Consider the following 21,167-nt stretch of genomic DNA (forward strand, 5'->3'; position numbering starts at 1 on the left):
TCAGTTTGACTTGCAATTGTTCGAAATTGTGTTTCTACTCACAGGTAAAGCACATAGTACCCCCGGTCTCCTGCTTTCTCCTCAGCAGGACGGGCGACTACTAAAGACTGGCCCTGAGAGTCAGATCACACAGATGTCCATTTTATTTGTGATTTGGAATGGCTCTTAGCTTCTACACCCATTTCCTCTCTGTGTGGATTTAGAAAGGTTTTAGAAAGGCTGGCAAAGGTGGTTGCTGTCTTTACTGGACTCTGGCCATCCAGCCTTGTCTGAGACTGACTACCTGGGAAGATGTCAGATCACCCTCTTACAGGAAGATGTCATATCACCCGTTTTCCAAGACAAGTATTGAATACTGTCTTTTAGCCATTTCTTCTAGACTCTTCTATTTCTAGTTTAGCAAATAATTCATTGTTACATGAGTTTCATTTTTGAAAAAAAGTAGTTAAAGTTAAAAAGTTATACGGAGGAGGCTTGGCTTGGTTGAACAAAACAGCTTGTCTACGCTGCTTGATTTTAGGGTAAAATCACCGCGGTTATCCTTTGAATTTTGTGAGGGTGCTGACTGGGGAAACGAAGTCAAGATGGCTGCATTTGACCTGAGCACTCCAGTGCTCACTGAAGAGCATTAAGGGGGTGCTAGGTTGTTTTTAGTTTTTGAGGTTGGATATTAGTATGTAGCCCATGCTAGCCTTGAACCCTCTTGCCTCAGCACCCCAGACCCTGGGATTACAGGCATGCATTGCCACACCCAGCTATGAAGCAGACTCACTGACTACCATCCCAACAATGTGCCTGATTTTAATTGGCCATTTCTGGCAGAATCTATTCTCAAAGAAATAGGACCCTTGGTGCCTGAGGAGTTCAGAGGAGAGTGTGGTCTGGGCATCTATCTGGTGCTTCTTTCTGATTTTCCCAATAAGGTCCTATGTGGCTGAGGGGTCAGGGTCTTGCCTGTGTCTGCCACTGCACAGCAGCCAGGCCTGGAATTCATATTTTCCACTTCTCAGTCCACTCTTCTTCACCACTGTGTGGTATTTGCTAAGACCTCTCTGCCTTAGGTTCTAAATTTAAGCCTGTTCTTTTTCCCATTATAGACATGACCCTTGTCCACATATAGTGTGCCTGTATAACCAGTTAGATCATTTCTAACCCTGGACTGTTCTGTGTACTGAGGCTAGCCACTGAGTGTGGGCAAGTTCCTCCGTACATTCTTAGAGTTGAAGTGCTAATCAGATGGCAGACGAGTGAGCAAGGCTCCCTTCTCTTCCTGCCCTCAGACTGTCAGACAGAGGCTCTCTCTCGCAGTGCTGTCGCTGGTCTGCGGGCTCTGCAATTTGCGCTCTATCCCTCAGGATGTTCATTGCTTTGAGGCTCGTTTTGAGAGATGCTTCCCCAAGCAGGGATATGTTGATACCTATTTTTGGACACAGCATGTCTTCTCTCTTTGATGTCTTCCAAGAAGGGAGGAAACGAAGGCAGAGCCAAAGCTGCCCCTGCTCTGCTCTTTCCCTATGGGGCTCTCTTTTTAAAGGGTCGAGCTGGGCTGGAGATAGGTGACACGTGGGGGCTGAGGGCAGTGAGCAGTGCTGTGGAAGGAGGCTGCTCCTGTCACAGGGTCCGCTTCTGGCCCTGCTGTGGCACGCAGAGACTCCTCAGCTGTTGTCGTCAACAGCTCTATTTGGCACATTGAGGACGGGTTTCTAGTAGCCGTAGGGTAAGCGCTAAGTGCTGAATGCGGATGGTGCTGGAGCAGAGCTGAATCTTACTCAGCAACTGCAAGTAGAGGGACAGACAGACGGATGGAGCAGCATTGGCTCTGGGCAGAACTTAGTTCTGCTTTTCCAGGCTGTGTGGTGGGGAAAGCAGGGTCAGGAGGTATAGAGGGGCTGGGGTGTGAGGGGAAGGTTGGGACAATGGTTAGGGCCAGTTGGTGTGCTGCTTACAGGGCCTGCTTCTTGGAGCTTTCCTTCCAGATTCTAACAAGCCCCTTGCTCATGTGCAGGAGAGTGGAGCGAGGCCCTTTACCCTCTGCTGACCACCCTCACAGACTGCGTGGCCATGATGAGCGACAAGGCCAAGGCGGCCATGGTCTTCCTGCTCATGCAGGACAGCGCCCCTACCATCGCCTCATACCTCAGCCTGCAGTATCGCCGTGACGTCGTCTTCTGCCAAACTGTAAGGCCCCAGAGGACAAAAGGGGGGTCATATGCACCTCCTACTTCTGAGAAAGCGGGCTCAAGGAGCTCTGCCCATTCCCTTTCCACTGTGAAAAGAGGAGGCCAGCCATGTTTCCTTCATCTGTTGCTTTTAAGTTTACTTAATAGAGGGGCGCAGGAAAAAGCCCACCTTATTGATGAGTTCCTGCTGAAGTGTCAGCTTTGACAGGATTGCCTGTCACCAAGCAGGGCAACAGCACGGGAATGTCATCGAGGGCCATGTAGACTGGTCAGTGCAGTTGAAAGAGCAGGCACTCAAGTTCTATGGCTTGTCACAGGGCTCCACTTAAGATTTCAGTCACCACTCAGTGTGAAGACTGTGGTTGCTCTCTGAGTGAAAAGATGCCATCAGTAAGCTAACAATGTCAGCAGCTCCGTGTGGCTGGTGCTCTGGGTTCCCCAAGATGCTTGGAGGCCTGTTTATCCTACACAAAACCTCCCTAGGGAAACCAGACAGCCATATTCACTCTTAATTCCACCTAGGGTTGGTGGGTGTCTGACAGGCCTTTTCCCTGTGTGGGGCTGATTCCAGGCTGAGTAGGTCGTGTCAGAGGCTGAGCCCAGTCCAAGCCCACCTTTGTCTGGTGCCACAGCCTATGTTGCTTATCACCACCTTCCTGTAGCCTTGGATTACTCTTACAGCCAGGCATCCCTGGATTCCCAGCCCCCAGACCCCCCTGAGGGATGATAAAACATATTGCTGATGTCCCTTAAGTAGTGGGAACAGAGGGACAGGGCATGTGCTGGTGGCTGCTTGGGGAGAAAAGGCCTGCTCTTCACACCAGTGCCCTGTGCTTCTCCACAGCTGACAGCCCTCATCTGTGGCTTTATCATCAAGCTGAGGAACTGCCTGCACGACGGTGGCTTCCTGCGGCAGCTCTATACCATCGGGCTTCTGGCCCAGTTTGAGAGCCTGCTGAGTACCTACGGTGAGACCCCTAGCCCAGCGCCACAAGGGTGGTTCCATTTGAGCCTCTACTGGCCCTTCCTTCCAGATGTTAAATAAGCTCAAACATTACCAGGTTAGGTGACAAAGAATCAGGTGATGGGTTTGCAGTGGTGGTGTCATAGCTCTTGACCGTCTTTCTGATGAGCATGGGTGAGGATTCGATTGCTTCTGAATGACTCCACTAACTGGTGCAGCAACACCTGTACACTGAAGATGTAATTCCATGGGCTCATCTAGAGCTGAGAAGGAGAGTTGCTGGGTCACGGTGAAGGGACAGTCAGAAACTTAAAAGCTGATTCCAAACTGTCCTTTATGGAGGTTGTTCCCCCCCCCCCCAGACTTTTGTTTTTCTTCCAAGAAGGTGAAAATGGACCATTTAGAAAAAGTGTTTGTTCATCTTGGGATTATGGGTTCTTGAAGAGGTATCCAGCCATGGAAGGAGGTGGCCATAGCAAAATTATTGTACTGTTTCTTTTCCCATCCTTGAAGAGCTAGCTCGGGCTTTTGAGGTTCCGTGCACAGAAAGCTTGAGAAGGGCGGTGCCCATTTCTGCAGCTGCTTCTGCAGAGTTGCTGTGCAGATTCCCTCAGAGAAAGCCTCCCACCGATGCCCTCGGCCCCCGTGACAAACGTCCCGACGAGAGCCCGCAGCCTTGATATCACCCTTCTCTGCTTAATTTCAGGAGAGGAGTTGGCCATGTTGGAGGACATGAGCCTTGGGATCATGGACCTGAGGAATGTGACCTTTAAAGTCACTCAGGCCACCTCGAATGCGTCTAGTGACATGCTGCCCGTCATCACAGGAAATCGGTAAGATCATCATCTAACTCTCCAGCCACAGCGGGGCTTCCCAGTGCCGGTCTCGTGGGACATGATACCACTCCGTTCTCTGCTTTTATCTTCCCAGACCCGTGTCAGTTTGTAATTTCTCCTTAAAGGTCTGAGTGGGCATTGAACCACACTAGCCAGAGCATCACCCAGGGCTCTGAAGTGTGCTGAGGGTCTGTCCTCTACCCTCAGCGTCCTGACCTCACCCCTGCTTTGCATGTCTTCTCTCCACTAGGGACGGCTTTAACGTGCGGATCCCTCTGCCAGGCCCACTGTTTGACTCCCTCCCTAGAGAGATCCAGAGCGGCATGCTGCTGCGGGTGCAGCCTGTCCTCTTCAACGTGGGCATCAATGAGCAACAGACACTGGCCGAGAGGTGTGTGCTGGCACCTGTGCAGCTGGGGTGCTCAGTGTCAATGGAGCTGGGGGGGGCGGGGAGTTGTGAGCCACCTTCACTAGAGAAATGCACCATGATTCCTGGGAAACACTGCACAACTTTTAGTGGTCTCAGACTGCACAACAGCAGGGCCTTTCCTCCCTTTTTTGTTTTTTACTGGTTAGTGCCTTCCATGCACATAGGTGTTTGCTATGGTCATTTTTGCAACAAGTAGTGGGCACAGGCCAGACACATCTGATGAGGAAAGAGGGAACATCCCAGGCTAGCTCAGAGAACACTTAGTTTTCACACGGAAGAGTGACTTCAGACACGTCAGGTCCCTTTACTAAGCCATCTCAGTCAGTCAGCCGGATCTCAAGGGAGGGAGTGAGGATTAAAAAAAATGAAGGAGAGACAATTAGACATTCTGATATGACCCCAGCAAATGCTATGGTGGGTTTCATTTTTTCCAGTCTGATCTTTTTTCCCTCAAGATTTTTTTTAAAGATTTATTTCATGTATGTGAGTACACTGTCTCTGTCTTCAGACACACCAGAAGATGGGCATCAGATCCCATCACAGATGGTTGTGAGCCACCTTGTGGGTGCTGGGAATTGAACTCAGGACCTCTGGAAAAGCAGTCCGTGCTCTTAACCACTGAGCCACCTCTCCAGCCCTCCAGTCTGCTTTTGTATCATTCTAGGTACATACAAAGAATAGGGTCAGTTCCAAGGCATAAACATAGTAATCAGGGAACAAACAGAGCATAAACAAAGGTCCTGAGGTCACAGTTTTTAGGGACTTATAAAGATGATCAAGATACAAGGAACACATTCCTCGGTTGTACTTTTCTTGAGCTTACTTCCTTTTCCTAGCCCAGTGTCAAATAATCTTGCCAATTTCCTAGAAGTGGCACCAAAATCTCTCCACAGTCTCTGCTCCCCCTACTGCCATCCTGTGTCCTAGGTGCCTTTGAACTCCAAGATGAGTCCCTGTAACATACGAGTGGGCCTTTCAGCCTCTGAGCCTGGGGCCATTTCCATCGCTGTGACAGAATAGAGACAGAAAACACGAGCGAAGGCTGCTGTCGGCTTGTGATTGCAGAACTTTCAGGCTGTGGTTGCTGGCTCCATTGCTCCTCAGCCTGTGCATGGCAAGGCAGATGTAGAACTCACACAGTGGTGCAGGCAGCTTACCCCACGGTGTGCAGGAGGCAGAGAGGAAGAACCAGAAGACACTTTGACCTTCAGAGATGTGGCCTAGTGTCTGCCTCCTCCAGCTAGGCCCCAGCTCCTAATAGAGATTTAGCTGGGAACTCATCCGGGAGCCCATCAGGATCCAGTCACTTGTCTCTAGTGCTCAGAGCCCGAGCCTTCTCCATGTGAACTTGCATGAGTGAGACTTGTGAACCCTGTTCCAGTGTACTCTTAGGCATACCCATAATGAGTTTCAGTGGCTGCTGCTTGTGATGCTGTAGGGATGGCTCCAGGAAGGAAAGAAAGACTTGGGGTTTGGGCTTGCAGGATATCTACTTGGGAGAGTCAACCGTCAGGGTTTCCTTCAGCTTCCAACTTGCTGATAATGACAGCCCTTCTCCTGATGCCCTGATTCTCCCCAAGGTTTGGAGATACATCCTTACAAGAAGTTATCAACGTGGAGAGCTTGGTGCGGTTAAATTCCTACTTTGAGCAGTTTAAGGAGGTTTTGCCGGAGGACTGTGAGTATTCCTCCCCTCAGAAGTGCTCCATGCTACCAGTGCAGTCTTCACGCAGGATGCCTGTGCTCCAGCTGCAGTGTTGTGCACAAATCCTACACGGATGTATTAGAGGGCTTCCTTCTTTGCCCTCACACATACCGGGGACCCCATTGTCCTGGCTTGAGCCCCACCCAGGAAAGCTTCTGTGATGCTGCTCCCTTCTTCTTCAGTTGAATCTCTTCCTCCTGACACGATGTAGTGCTTTCTGTGCCCTGCCTCTCTCTAGCACATTCCATGGCAGACTGTGTGAACCTGCTGGGAGCACCTAGGGGCTTGGAGGAAGGCCATGGGTTCTGAACGAGCTGTCCATGTATTTCTGTGCGTGGCGTATGCAGTAAGATACAGAAAAGATACTTGCTCCTGAATATCTGGGCACAGTGACCCTGCCACAGTCCCCAGAGGCAGCGGAATCCCATGTTGTGCTCACAGTTCTCTGTCCTCCACATGAAGACACTTCAGAGAGGGTTCTGGCAGCCACAGCACTCGGGGAGAAGCCCAGAGTTGCTCAGCAGAGCTTTTAGCTGTGAGAGTCCTCTGAATTTACCCCAGTGAGCTCCCTGAGCCTCTGCTTCGTTCAGCCCACAAAACAGCTGCCCTTTGGGGTTCCGCACAGAGCACAGACCTGTCCCTGACTGGAGATTTTTCTCTTGTGTGTGGGATGGCTCCAAAGGGTATATGGACTGGGAAGACAAGCAGGCTGTCTTTGTGTTCTCTAAAGGTGAGATGGCCTAGAGCTGAGAGCCAATGAGGGAACCTTGCAGAGAACACTCATGAGTCACTGATGAGGAGCGCTAGGCCAAACGCCCTGCACCATTCGCTGTTCACTGTGACTCATGAGACTTCAGTATTATGTGTGTTCAGGGAATGGAAGGGTTGCCTGGCTGTGAAGCCTAAGTGTGTGTACAGTTAAGAAGGACCCAGGAGAAGGCATTGGCATTCATTTGGCAGTGTTTATTTGGGGAAAGGCTGCCTCTGCTTGGCCTCTCTGGTATGCTGGAGGAGGGGGACACAGGCTGAGTGTCAGCTGCAGCCTTGTTTCCTCTGTGAGCTGGTGATATAGCATGGCCCAGGGCAGAGGCATAGTGCAGGGTTCTCACTGAGCGCCAGGTCCACTGAAGGACTTTAAGCATATGGACATTTTTATAGTGTCCTAATTAGGGCATCTGTTGCTGTGATACAACACATGACCAAAAACAACTTGAGGAGAAAGGGGGTTATTTCAGCTTACACTTCACATCACAATCCATCATCACAGGAAGTCAGGGTAGGAACTGAGGGCAGGAACCTGGAAGTAAGAAGTGATGGGGAGGTTGTGGAGGAATGTAGCTTATTGGCTTGTTCCCCATGACCTTCTCAGCCTGCTTTCTTATAGAGAACTCAGGACCACCAGCCCAGGGGTGACATCACACAATAGAGCGAGCCTCCCACAACAGCATCAGTTACCAACAAGGAAGTCTACTGCAGACTTGCTCTTCCAAAACAACTCTAGCTGGTTTGATATGAAACTTGCCAGCACACATAGTGTTCCAGGAGTGCCTCTGGCCTCTGGTCCTTTCTCAGAAGAAACGGTAGGCCATCAGTGAGGTGTCATCCAATTCTTTCTCAGTGCTCATTGTCAGAAACACCTGTGCCAAGGGATGAGAACATTGAGGTATGGACGGTGTGAGTCCTGGGGAGCCACACCAATCCCAGAGTCCTGGGGAGCCACACCAATCCCAGTAGCATCTTATTTTTACTTCTCATAGGGGAGAGACAGGCTGTGGACCTGCAGGGAACTGGACCATCAACCAGAGAACCAAATGAACTCCTATGGCGGGTAGGGTTGGGGTAATGAGCATTACCAAAGGTAGTCCTGTGGCTAGCATTTTTGAAAGTGGGCAGTTTCTGGCATTGTCAGTACCCCTGCCCCAGCCCCAGGAGGCACAAAGCAGATAGATTGAGGGTAAAGTCCAGGTAATGAGAAGGTCTATAGACACAGAGGCCAGGAAGCCAGAGAGAGGCAGGTCATGTGCCCGTGAGCCCCAGGAAAGAATCAGTGAACTGTGGTTCCCAGAATCCTAGTCTCCCTCCACCTGACTACACCATGTCCACAGCCCCATCAGTGGGCAGATAGTCACTGAAATGAACATTTAGGTTAGGGAGAGGCTGCAGCCGATGGGAAGTTGGGAGGTCAGACCATTTTATTTCCTGGGTGGTGAATGCCCTGGTCAAGATGAAGCTCTCCTTCCCACTGCCTCATCCTACACTGCAGGCCTCACAGGCCGGGGTGTTTCTGCTTTACATTTTTCCAAGTGGGGATGCTTAGCAGCACAGGAGCCTATGTCACCAAAGGAAGACTGCATGTGACCTTGAGGCCCTTCTCTTTATTATTGTGTATGTGTAAAAAAATCCCACAACCGTCAGAAGTGCTTGCCTTCTCTTTGACTTTTGTCCCAGGTGTCTTAGGTAAAGCAAGGTGACCCAGGAATTAAGGAGCTCTTGAAAGGACCTGGAAACTTCCGCAGTAGAAAAGAAATAGTGCAGTTAGGCATTCCTGGGCCATTCAGAAATTCTTCCTTAAAGTGTGGTTGAGATCTCTCTTAGGAGGCTGCACTTACAGAATCTCCCAAGGTTTCCTTCTACTCGCTAGTCAAGACCCGTTGTTCCAAGCATTCTGCATTCCCTCCCTTCGTGCTCACTGCCCCTTGCAGGAATTGCAGTCCTTTGGCACTCTTCTCTTTAGCCTCCTGGAAGGCCAGTGAAAGATTAAGTCTCTACCCTCTGACAATGGCACTAAGAGCAGGGAAGGAAATTCAAGGCTCAGCATGGCCATGTTCAAATCTCCAAACACCTCCCTCCCTCCCCTGATACCTACTGTGAAGTGGGAATCTTTTCTTAGCACCAGGATCTTTGAGTGGGCCCCCTCTTCCTCTTCTCTTCTAGGTCTGCCTCGATCTCGGAGTCAGACCTGCCTTCCAGAGCTGCTGCGGTTTCTAGGACAGAATGTCCATGCACGGAAGAATAAGAACGTGGACATCCTCTGGCAAGCTGCTGAGGTACTCGCCACAGTGCTGAAGAGTCATGGTGCACCTTCCAAGAATCACTGTAGTGAAGACAGACCAGGAAGGGGAGCACAGATTCCTTCCACAGAAGGCCACAAGGAAAGATCATCATTGAATAGGTTCAGCAGTTCGAGGAGACACTGGACTCCATTGCTCAGGTTCCTCCAACACCTGGTGGTAGACACAAGGGAAAGGCCCTACATAGGAAGGAAAGGCCACTGCATAGGAAGGAAAGGCCACTGCATAGGAAGGAAAGGTCACTGCATAGGAAGGAAAGGTCACTGCATAGGAAGGAAAGGTCACTGCATAGGAAGGAAAGGACCTGCATAGGAAGGAAAGGCCACTGCATAGGAAGGAAAGGCCACTGCATAGGAAAGGCCACTGCATAGGAAGGAAAGGCCCCTGCATAGGAAGGAAAGGTCACTGCATAGGAAGGAAAGGCCACTGCATAGGAAGGAAAGGTCACTGCATAGGAAGGAAAGGTCACTGCATAGGAAGAAAAGGACCTGCATAGGAAGGAAAGGCCACTGCATAGGAAGGAAAGGCCCCTGCATAGGAAGGAAAGGTCACTGCATAGGAAGGAAAGGTCACTGCATAGGAAAGAAAGACCACTGTATAGGAAAGGCCACTGCATAGGAAGGAAAGGCCCCTGCATAGGAAGGAAAGGCCACTGCATAGGAAGGAAAGGTCACTGCATAGGAAGGAAAGGCCACTGCATAGGAAGGAAAGGCCACTGCATAGGAAGAAAAGGCCCCTGCATAGGAAGGAAAGGTCACTGCATAGGAAGGAAAGGTCACTGCATAGGAAAATAGGAAACGCCACTGTATAGGAAACATCACTGTATATAGGACCCTGTGGGAGATGTGGGGTGGGTCTGCCTCCTGTGGATCTTGTTTATCTGGTTAGGATGCCCTTTGAGCTTGTAATTATATTGGAACTTGCTTGAAACACTTAACAAAAGTTTTTTCCCTGGTGTCTCTTAGTTTGGGGTCTAGTTTGGCATTGTCAGGCTGGGCCCATCAAATGGGATAGACACACAGAAGGAGAACATGTCTTCTCTTGGATCTTTGCAGCAGAGCTCTTGGGGGTGGGGGTGGGAGGAGTCAGGGGAACTGCTGTGAAGTCATAGCCCTTTCATGGGTGCCTTGTGAGCCTTAAGAGCCAGTCTTTCCTATGCAGCCCAGCCAGAGGGGCACAGATGCCAATCAGTGCACTAGTGTCTTTCCTCGCTGATTCATTCTTAGACCAGCATAGCAACCAGTGGTTGTGCAGACACACACACCCATGTGTCACTGTCTAGAGATTGTGGCTCTTTGTCTACTGCGTGCCATAGAACAATCTTCAGTTAGATGTGGGAGCAGTGACCTTTCCTGTCAAGTCAGAAAGCAGACCTTCCAGTCCTGTTGTGTTTGTTTCTAGTAGAGCCCCAGTCATAGAAGCATAGTTTCAGGGGTGCAGAGTTCCCATTGGCCTTTGTATCTCCCATTTCATATCCCATCCCATATGATCACATCTGGGTGACAGTGACTACAGGGCAGCCATGCCACTTAGGCACCTCGTTCTTCAAAGTTTTTTTTTTCTGGATCTTCTTTTCTGTATATGAGCAGAGTAGCAGCTAGTCAACTGAATAACCCTGTCAGATCTAGCTTATCATTTCATAGGTGGGGAGATCGAGCCAGAGTTTCACTGCAGATCCCTTTCTGTGCCAGGAGACAGGAATCTAGAAAAGTATCTAGAAATGAAAAGTCATGATCCCAGTGTTCTTGTGGTGAGAGAGCATGTCCAGGGACAAGGGGACTCTATGAGGGGCAATGGTTTGCCCTGGCGGGATTATGCTGTGCTCCCATTCCTTGGATGTGCCAAGAAGGTCTAGCTTGGCTTAGAAGAGTTAGCTGGTAAGAGTCAGTGCAAATCAGTGATGCCCAAAGGTCTGTAGAAGGAATTTGGGAAAGCACTCAAGGGGCAGGCTCTAAGGGATGGCAGTAGGGGGCAGGTGAAGCTGAAGTAGAGTTAATGTAGGTTCTGATTCCATCTCAGCAGGATACAGCTGGAGAGCCAGGCAGTCAGGCTAGGAATAGGCTTGGAGTTATTGTTGGTGTGCCTGCCAGACCTGTGGCGATCTCCCTCCCTTGAAAGTGCTGTCTTTCTGCTGGTTTTCCCTCTCCTAAGAGCCTGTTTCCTGCCACAGGTCTGTCGCCGCCTTAATGGGGTCCGGTTCACCAGCTGCAAGAGTGCCAAGGACCGCACAGCCATGTCGGTGACCCTGGAACAGTGTCTGATCCTGCAGCATGAGCATGGCATGGCCCCGCAGGTCTTCACACAGGCCCTGGAGTGCATGCGCAGGTGAGTGAGGCCTTTGCCAGGCTGCATCTGCCCAGCCACTTGCTCTCCCCTTGCTGTGTAAACTGCAGATGAGCCCATGTTCTGCTCCACGTGGGGCACACTTCCAGCACACTTGAGTTTGACCACTACTCAAACACTGGCCCTGTCAAACTCAGACAGCATTCCCTTAGAAGGCCGGGGGACAAGCCAGCACTCTGAGTAGAACTGAAGTGACTCAGGCTTGGGTCAGAGTGTTCAGCAATGATGGGGAGTCACCTGGCGGTGGGTGGGGTTCAGGGCCCATGGTTTCTCAGCAGGCAGCTGCTTTTACGTAGTACATTTGTATGCACTGTATACTTCCAAACTCCAGGGAAGGAACTGTGTCTGCAGGTTGCACTGGTTTGCTCTGCTACCTCTCTAATAGTGGACAGAGATTGCTCTCACGAGCAAAATGTCCAGTGAGTGTTTTATGGTAACAGCTGTCTGTGTGCCCTGGCCACCTCCCCCTAATGATATCCTGATTCTGAGGCAGCAGATGTGTTTGCAGAATGAATCCCAGAATTCAAATTGTCCTCTGTTGATGGGATGCCTTGTTTCAAGCACTGCTGGGAAGCTCCCTACCCTGCATACCAAAAGAAAGGATAAGAAAGTGGTCCTCCCGTCTCCTTTGATGTCGTCACCAATGCTGTTACAGTCTGTTTCCAGCAGTCACTTCTCCTGAGCGTTCTGCACCATCTGTCCTCTCACCGAGTCCTTTAACGCGTTTGATCCTCTTATCCTTTCTGTATGTTTCTGCACTTGACCTTCTCACAATGCACAAAGGGATGCCCGAGCTTGTGGCTCTTGATTGGAGCAAAAATGGTGTCATTCCATTCCTATCAGCCTCCAAGTTCACTTAAACCGCAGTTACCGTCTCTCAATCTATTAGTTTATTGACTAAGGCAGAGCCCTTGCCACTCACGTTGAGCACTGCTTGCACTGGGGCCCAAGCCTTCAACACATGACCCTTTGGCAGAGGAGACCTTCAGAGCGAGACTGTAACATCACCTCTGACACAGCATTCTTTTGGTTCCATCTTTGTAGATCTCTAGGGACCTGAACACAGGTGAGGGAGTTGCACCTGCTCAGTGTCCTGGGGCATCATGCTTGGTGACACTGCTGGTCCAGAGGCTGTTAAGTAAGGGCTGTTTTGCTGTACTATTTACAGAGGATCCCAAGATTGTGAGGAAGAAATGGCCTTTCTAGGAAGGACATTTCTGGAAATGAGCATATTTCCTGCTCTCTCTTTTCTGTCTTATTCATCCCACTCCCTGTCTATAACCACAGAATTTTCTGGAATCTAAAATCTCTACAATGGGCACATAAGTATTAAGTTCAATACTTGTTTTTTAGCAGCCATTAAATACTAAACAAAGCCTCTGCCCGCCCCACGGTTCTCAGCATAGTAACAGTGCTCACCCCTGCCCCCTGCTGAGCAGGAAGTGCCTTTGTTTTCAGGTGACACCTGCTAGCCCTAGCCCTAACCCCAGCCGACAGTGGCAACCAACCCTACAGCACACAGAGCCCTAGAGGCAGTAGTGCATCCCTGCAGTGCCTAAGGAGAGCGTGCGTTTGCTTCTCTTGCTGTCTCACTTACCAGATGCAGTAGTGAATGTGAGGCAGGAGGCATAGCTCACACTGAGCGACTCCTGGAGGCACCCGCAGGCGTATTCGTGCAGAAACACATGGCTGTCCACATGTGCAACATGTATTCTGTACCAGGGTCTATTTCAAGCTCCCGGTGTGTAAACGTAAAGTTGGGTCTACTTTCACCCACTCAGTTCCTGTAAGCCATGTGGGCTAAGCCCAGTACCCACCTAGCTAAGGCTGAACGTAACGGGAGACAGAGGTGTCCCTCTGTCCATGTTAGAAACTGAAATCCTCAAACAGTAGGCCCTCCCGGACAGCCATTTGCTAGGTAGGCATATTGCTCCTCAGTCCTGTGGTTTCAGATACCATCCAGCCTAATCTCTTTCTCTTTTTTTTTGGTACTGAAGCTTTAGTCCCAGGCCTAGTGCCAGTTAGCATAGTTTACATTGAGCTACAGTCAGCCCCCAGGACATTGTTTGACTCCATTTTAAAGATCATCCTCTAGAACAGTCATTACAAAGTGGAGGACAAGATTGCTTCATCCCTCTGACACCGAGACTTGAGGCAGGTGTGGGAGGACGAGTTCCTGGATTGACACCCAGATAAATGACTTTTGTTTGTGTGGCTCAAGAGGCAGCTTTGTACCCACGCTGCCCAGGCGTCTGTGAGAAGGTCAAACCCCATGGTTCTTCATGTTCAGCTTGCTTCTCAGAGATGCTCATCTGCAGCATGTGGGGCATGGCGGGCGGGCGGCATGGAGCGGTGCTTGGCCAGCTGAGAGAGGGTGAACATGGAAAACCATCCTCCAGCCTGTGTGTTTACTTTGGTGGATGCAGGTATTCTTTTCTTATCTTCACTTCTCTTCTCCCCTCTCTTCCTGTAACTGTGCTGGTTCTGTTTGGTCTTCTGTTCACAATTCTCTGCATCTCCTTTTTTCTTTCTGTTGTTGCTCATTCCATTTTTCTTTTTAAACCTTAACTTTTGGTTCTCCTTTCTGCCCATACTTTTGGGTAAAACCCATCGCATGTATCTTTTTTCTTTCCTTTTTTTTTTTCTTTCCTGTTCCCTTTTTTTCCTTTCTCCCAACCTTTTCCTCTTCACAGCATTGGAACACGGGAGGTAGTCACCCAGAAGAACTTGAGCGGCCTGGTGCCCATCCGAGACTTAAGGCTAGACCCCAGCCTCCTTTGTTCCATTCCTCTATTAGCCCTGAGCCCCAATTTACTGATTGTGTGGCTCTTTCTGAGCATAGCATACCTGGTGACCAAATTGCGTTGCAAATAGATATCATTATGAAAAATTAGTCACAAGACAGACAAAAGTGCCCGAATATGTCCAGCCACCGTGTACCAAACTGGACAGAAGCAAGGTCTGCCAAGAAATATCTCATGCCTTACAGTTTGACGTTTTGTTCTTCTGAATTGTATATACCTGCCAAATTCTTTCATCAAGAGGACTTGTTCATTTTGATTGTGTAGCGTCTTCAGTGCTTGTAACATGTTCTTCTGGTGCCTGTGACTGCAATATTTAGCTGGCCTGGGATTACTTGTACCAAATATCTTATTTCTGATGTATAACTATTTATTACCTGTACATCTTGTGTGCCCTGTTCCAAGAGAAAGGGCTGCCGTCTGAAAAGAATTTGTATATTTGATACTATTCCTTAAGTGTATGGCTAGCCTTCCTTGCCTTTTGAAGAAAAGTGATGAGAAAAAGATGCTTATCAACTGGTTTATCTAGATGCCCCTATGTAATCGGACTGTACTTCCTACTTACCTTCCAAAGCATAGTTCTGGGAGTGCAGTAGCAAACAGTTCGCAGAGTCATACTTCTGTGCTTCCGTTCCTTTCCACTTGGTGATGACGCAACTGTGGATGGATACAGGAGCAGATGCCACCAAGTCCGGCACACAAAGATTACATGTTGCATGTGACTTCAGGGTTGTTTTAATACAAGTACTAGTGAGAGGTATATACTTTTTCCTGAAATACTTTTTTTTAAATATAAAAACTGTATGTTTAATTCCAGATAAAATCTAGATATCTTTTTCTTTTACTAATAAAATAAGGTTAACAATGAACAAAAAAATGTTCTGAAAAATGAGGCTTAAGTTTTAGCAGTTGTGAGACTTGGAGCTGTGAGAAGGAACCCTCTGGGTTTTGCTACTGTTGCTCTTAATTTTCTAGTATCTTGATGTTCTCATGTTCACAAACCCACCCGCCATAAATCCAGCCCTTCTATTCTCTCCACAAGACTTCCTGACCATACTTGGAGGATTTTCTCTGGTTTGGATTCCTCCAAATGAGCAAGGTCTAGGAGTTTCAGAAGCAGTTAGTAGTGAATACCAGATGCCAGACTGAGTCTGTAAATTGAGCTACTCAGCCTGTCCATTGTAGATCTGAGCACTTCAGGATCCTCAGGGCAGGCCTCACCTCTGCGTCTCCGCATGAGCAGGTCTATGTGTCTCCTAGTATAAACATGGTGACATCTCTGTGGCATCGTTCAGTTTAGTGTCACCCATTGCTAGCTGACATTAGTCACCAGACTGACACAGTCAATGACTCTTTAAAAGGAATACTTGATAGGTGCCCTTCCACCTCAAACATGTGCTCCAAAGCCCCTAAGACCATCTTATTTGCTTCATTTGAACGGGAGAAAGAGCCCATAGCCTCCTTGTATCTGCATTCCACAGCCTCCCATACCTTCCTCATACCATGAAGGTGACTCAGGAAGGCATTCATTTCCAGGGCTGTGCTATGGCCAAGCAGAGAGAGACCATAGACAGGTGAGGGAGGTCTACAGAGTAACTACAGAGACAGCACCCGATGTCCCCTAGGGACCAGGATGTCCATAGCTCTTTGCAGGGACTCTCTTGGACCATTATACAGCAAAGAGGAACAGTGGCTGGTTAGACAAATCCTTACCCTCAACCCTGGCAGGGGGACTCCAGTCAGGACTCCATCCATGGTCTGTTGTGCCAATCACCCTTCTGTCCTATCTGGCTTTGGCTGAGGGGTTAAATGGGTCAGAAAGGCAAGTAGTGGGGTTCCTTGTTCCTCTTCCAGGGATGAACTGAATGCAGTACCCACCCCAAAAGGCTGGCTTTCGGAGTAAACCCCAGCACTGGGATTTGAGATTTGCATTCCCTTTTTTCCTCTCACATACTAGAGAGGCCAGAGGACCAACCTGCAGTGTTCTCTTCTTTTATGCTGTATTTTAACATCATTAAGGCCTTTTGCTCTTGAAATCAAGCCAAATGCATCTTCAGAATCTTGTCTACTTTGACAAGAAATGAGGAGAAAGAGGATGAAGAGAAGCTCCAAGCTAGGTCACTGTGGGTGCTGGGTGACAGTCCGTGTGTTGCTTCTGAGTAACCCTGAGCTGTGGTTGGTGACAGCCAGTGAGTGCTGCACCCTCTGCGGCCAGCAGCCTTGGACATAGAAGCAGGTTCACACGGAGTTCTTGTCAGGGTACCTAGAAAATGGCTGTGTGAGTTCTCTGAGCTAGGCCGACTGGCACTGCTCTCCATGTGTCATTCAGGCCAAGACACTAAAACAGACACTCCTTCCACATGTCTGCATGGCATGGCCTAGACATGGGGCCTTTAGATGAACTCTAAAGCAGAAAGCCCCCAGAAAAGTAAAACCAACATTTAGGATTGTCCTTTATAGTTTCCATTCAAATTTCCAAAGTTGACTTCCTTAAAATGAGGTAATTTTTGAGATAATGAAAAATAACCAGAAGTTATACAGTAACTAAATATTTATTGCCAAAATCTTCTGGAAACCCTCAGGCGCTGTAGCAGTGTTGTCAGTGATCTGCCTCAGGCCACCATGCTGGACTCTGGAGACCTTGTCCCAAGCCTGCCAGCCAGGTCGTGGACGCCTGCAGAACAGGCGTGTCAGCCTAGACACAGCATAGGTTAAAGGCATAGTCTGAATTGTAACTTCATGTTTTCATGTACAGTGTATGCAGCCAGCTACATGCAGTATTAGCTCCTTCCATGTGTGACTACAGACTCTCAAAGTTTTTAAGTTACCGTTGGGCATTTATTGGGTAGGTGGGTGGGCTTAAGGACCCTTCCATATAAATGCAGAAGCCATGCGCGCGTAGGGAACCTCCAAAGACCACAGCAAATCCACTGTGCACAGGAGCCTACAGCTCTGCTGTAAACACACTTCTATTTTATCTGACTCCTGAATGTTCAGCAGATGCTCTTTTTGGCTCTGGGTGGCACAGACTTTGCTCAGCTGACACATGCAGCCTAGGGCTGGAGGCTCTGGGACAAACACATGAGTGTGTGTGGCTGGAGCAGTCGGCAGCTCAGGCGGATGCTTCTCTAACCTGCCTGTGCTCACCCTCTTTCAAATAAACATTACTGCCTCACCAAAAACCACCTGACATGTTCTCAAAGGGGGACTGTCGTTTTCATTGTGAAAGGCTCAAGCTGCTGCTTTCTTTTTTTAAAAAAAAAAAGTATGCTGTGTGGTCTGCATAGAATTTGAAATACTTTTTTCAAGCCACTGCTTCTTGGTAACTGCAAATTTTACATCTCAGAAAGGAATTTTTACTGAACTTGATAACTGCTTGATTTCATTGCTTCTCTGTGAACATTATAAGAATAATAAGTTTCACTGTGTAGAGAAGCATTCGTAGTCAGCATTACTTTTAGCAGTTAGTGTTGTGCCCACCCCAGAGCTTCGCCCAGAGAACCCCCTTGAGGTTCCTCTGTGGCTTCCCTGGCTCCTTGTCCTCTTGGGCACCATTTGTTTTGCCTCTGGGTTGCTATGACAACCCTCCATCAAGAGCAGCTGGGATTTGTATTGTGTGAGTCTCTAAGGGCAGAGCAGCTGTGAACTCACATGGACTCAGTGGTTCTTGTGCAGGAAGAGGACACAATGGAAGCAGCCCACATGGAGAGTGGTGGCGAGTGACCCCCGAGAGATCAGTAAAGCCTTCACAGAACATCAGCCTGACAGCCCCGAGGACCCGTTCTGCAGATAGTGCATGGGCCTCGTGGGTGCTTTGCACTTGAACAGCTGCCCTAGGCGGAGGCAGATTGATCAGAGCAGCCGCCTCAGCCAGAGGGTTTTTGATACCAGTTCAATTCTGTAAGGAAAATAAGTATGTGGAGTTTGCAACAATCACAGCTTTTGCTAACATATAAAAGATACAGTGTTTAAGAAGCCATGCTAAGAGTAAACTATCCCCATCCATCCAGTTTGCTGTCTAGCAATCTTTGAACCACAGGTTATACTAGAAGCCCAGATAACCAAACCCAAGATACACGCAAAATCATGTATTTTTAAAGACTTGTGTCTGCTTAGATACAACATGGCTCTGGAAATCCCAGCCAGAGCTACATCCAGCATGTGTCCATCTCTGTGCTTCTTAGCTGCTTTGTTCAGAACCACCATCTTCCGTGTGTGTTTGTTGTAAATGAACCCAGCAGCCATTTTAATTAATCTTTTTTTAATGCTATGGAAATAATCAGTTCATTTCATCTTAGTTTAAGTCTTTTCTTTTTTCCTTGTTTACTGCTGTCATTTCTTGTGCTTGTTTTTCCCCAGTGAGGGTTGTCGGCGAGAAAACACAATGAAGAATGTTGGAAGTCGCAAATATGCATTTAACTCCCTGCAGCTGAAGGCCTTCCCCAAGCATTACAGGCCTCCAGAAGGGACTTACGGAAAAGTTGAGACATGAACACACGGTTTCCTCTAATTAGCTGTTATGTAATCAATGTGGGTCCCTCTAGTGTCACATAACGATTCTTCAAGAAGACCTGAAGGATTGGTTTTTATTTCTGTGTTTTCAAAGACATGTCACTGAAGAGTCTGTGGAGCATGATTTTGTGCTGGAATCTGTAGGGTCTCATGTGGGTCAGTAGCGTGGATGGTAACAGCTGCTCTCAACAGCCTGCAGCTGAACTATACAGTTAGTGTCATAGTTCCTAGAAGATGCAGCTACGTCTGCCTAAAACTCCAGCAGACTTTTTCAGATAGGCCCTGCTTATCACTTAGGCCCTGCTCACCCAGTTTATTTCTCTATTCAGTAATTCACAAGTGAGCTTTGACTTAAAACCTACTTTCAAAAAGACTGAATATAAGCCAGGAAGTACCTACCCCCTTACACTTCAGGTCCCAGGTAGAGCAGATGTTAATTCAGCGGGGGGAAAAAGCCTCCATGCTATGAGAGGCTGCTTCCAGTGGCCCTCAAAGGCCACCATGTTCTATGAAACCGGAAGTGGAAGGAAAGCTTGGTTGGTCACACCAGGAGCTCACACACCTGGGGCCACACTGTTCCTGCCCCTCACAAGTCATAGGTGAGTGTCTGCTTGAGATGGAAAACCAGCCGTATGCTCCATGTATGTTTAGTTCCACCACACAGGGCGTTTCTCCCTTTGTTCTCTGGCAATCAGGACCTTCCATGTGGCTTGTCAGATGTCTGGGAGGCAACGCCCCAGACAGGGATTTAGGGCCAGAAAGACAGTAGAAATTTCAGTAGATATTTTCAGAATAAATGTTCTTCTGGGAGCCTTCTAATAGTCTTCTAGAAGACTGGACATCATGTTTGAATGTCTAGAGAAAGCGTCTTGGTTTCTGGCTTACAGTAACGGTTATGATCCCCTTCTGTTTCACAGCTATTGGGAAACAATTAAAAATGTCCCCCACCTTGAGAGTCTAAGAGATTCTGGGACAGGAAATGAGGGATTTCATAGACAGTTTAGTCTGCTCATCTGTCATGAGGTGATGATGAGTCAGTCTTATCTGCACGTGCAGATTTTTTCCCTTAGAGATTTGTATGTTTTATAGGTTCTGTTCACTGTAATTCTGTTTACATGTTATTTAAAAGGCTTTTAAAAAGAAGTGGATATAGACTGTATTCATGACACATAGTAATGAGCTGAGACCACCATGGGAATTCTTAGAGAAGTCTAGCTAGTTTTCTTTTGGCTCCTGTAGAAACAGGTAACAGCTTGGATCTGGACCACTTGAGGTATAGACCGGAGTAGTTTTGGCAAGAGACAGGGAGGGTGCAGGCAGACAGCCCCCTGTCTCCTGGTGCCTGATGGGAGAAAGAGATGCTCTGCTGAGGGGTGGTGTGTTCCGAAGCCTCAGGTCCTGAGCAGGCCTTGATCAAAGATGGCTGAGTCTCAGTGCAGCTGGCTAAGCCTTTTAACTTTTTGTTGGTTCATTTACTCTTAGTTTTTAGATTCTCATTTGTTTTATTTTGACATCACTGCCTTTTGAAAACATTTCTTCAGATTTTAGAATTAAATGTTTCCCATGTTCTCTGGCTTTCCTTTCTGCCCAAGGGCAGTGACCTGTCCACACTCATAAAGGGAACGGGCGAAGCTGACTCATCAGTCAAGCTTCTGCATGTGAATTTTCTCAGTTTGTTTTATACTATGAATCACTGTAAAACTCTAAGACTTGGCTAATCACAGAAAAGATTGTGGCTTCAGTGTTTTCTCTGAAGGCGTTGACTGGTTTCCAAAGCATCACACGTGCCCCAGAAGAGTCACCTCGCATAGCACGAGCTCAGCCAGCTCCTGGGCTGCACACGGGAGGCTGAGTTGTTCCCTGTAGGAGGGAAACGGTTTTACAGAACAGACGTTCCGTCCAGCGCTTATCCCCATTTAAAACGGAATGTGCAGTCTGGATGGCTGGGAGTGCCGAGGACCGTCAGAGCTCCTGCAGCATAGCTGCCTTCACTGTCCTTTAAAGATGTAAAATGCTGTACAGTTCTGTTTTATCTCCCGACACTTGTATTTGCCCAGCTTAGTGCATTTAAATACTTTTATTTATTTATTTGTTTGGGACAGTATTAATATATATGAACATATAGTTACTGTTTTATATATTCTTAGCTTATTCAAAGCCATGTATGCTGTAAATGTGCTTGTCTTTAGAATGATAAATAATAAAAACTGACAAGAACATTAAACTCAGTCTCGCTTGATTCAATCTCCTACACTGGAAGGATGTTCTGCAGCCAGGGCCAGACTGGTGCATACCTGGGCTTGGGGCCAGGACTCCTACAAGTGG

The 21,167-nt window shown here is 48.3% G+C and overlaps 1 protein-coding gene across 7 annotated transcripts in view; it reads left to right on the forward strand.

Moving 5' to 3' along the window:
* Positions 1-21,015, forward strand: part of INPP4A (inositol polyphosphate-4-phosphatase type I A) — a 112,300-nt gene extending 91,285 nt beyond the window's left edge. For all 7 annotated transcript variants that reach the window (XM_080917049.1, XM_080917052.1, XM_080917054.1 and 4 more), the window contains 8 exons: positions 2,006-2,178; positions 3,025-3,148; positions 3,851-3,977; positions 4,231-4,371; positions 5,991-6,088; positions 9,050-9,162; positions 11,357-11,511; positions 18,690-21,015. In XM_080917049.1, coding sequence (XP_080773175.1) covers positions 2,006-2,178; positions 3,025-3,148; positions 3,851-3,977; positions 4,231-4,371; positions 5,991-6,088; positions 9,050-9,162; positions 11,357-11,511; positions 18,690-18,822 — 1,064 coding nt within the window. In that variant the 3' untranslated portion in view covers positions 18,823-21,015. The remainder of the gene's footprint in view (positions 1-2,005; positions 2,179-3,024; positions 3,149-3,850; positions 3,978-4,230; positions 4,372-5,990; positions 6,089-9,049; positions 9,163-11,356; positions 11,512-18,689) is intronic.
* Positions 21,016-21,167: the final 152 nt, after the last annotated feature.

The sequence above is a fragment of the Micromys minutus genome (genome assembly GCF_963924665.1).
Source record: "Micromys minutus genome assembly, chromosome: 5".
Taxonomy (NCBI): Eukaryota; Metazoa; Chordata; class Mammalia; order Rodentia; family Muridae; genus Micromys; species Micromys minutus.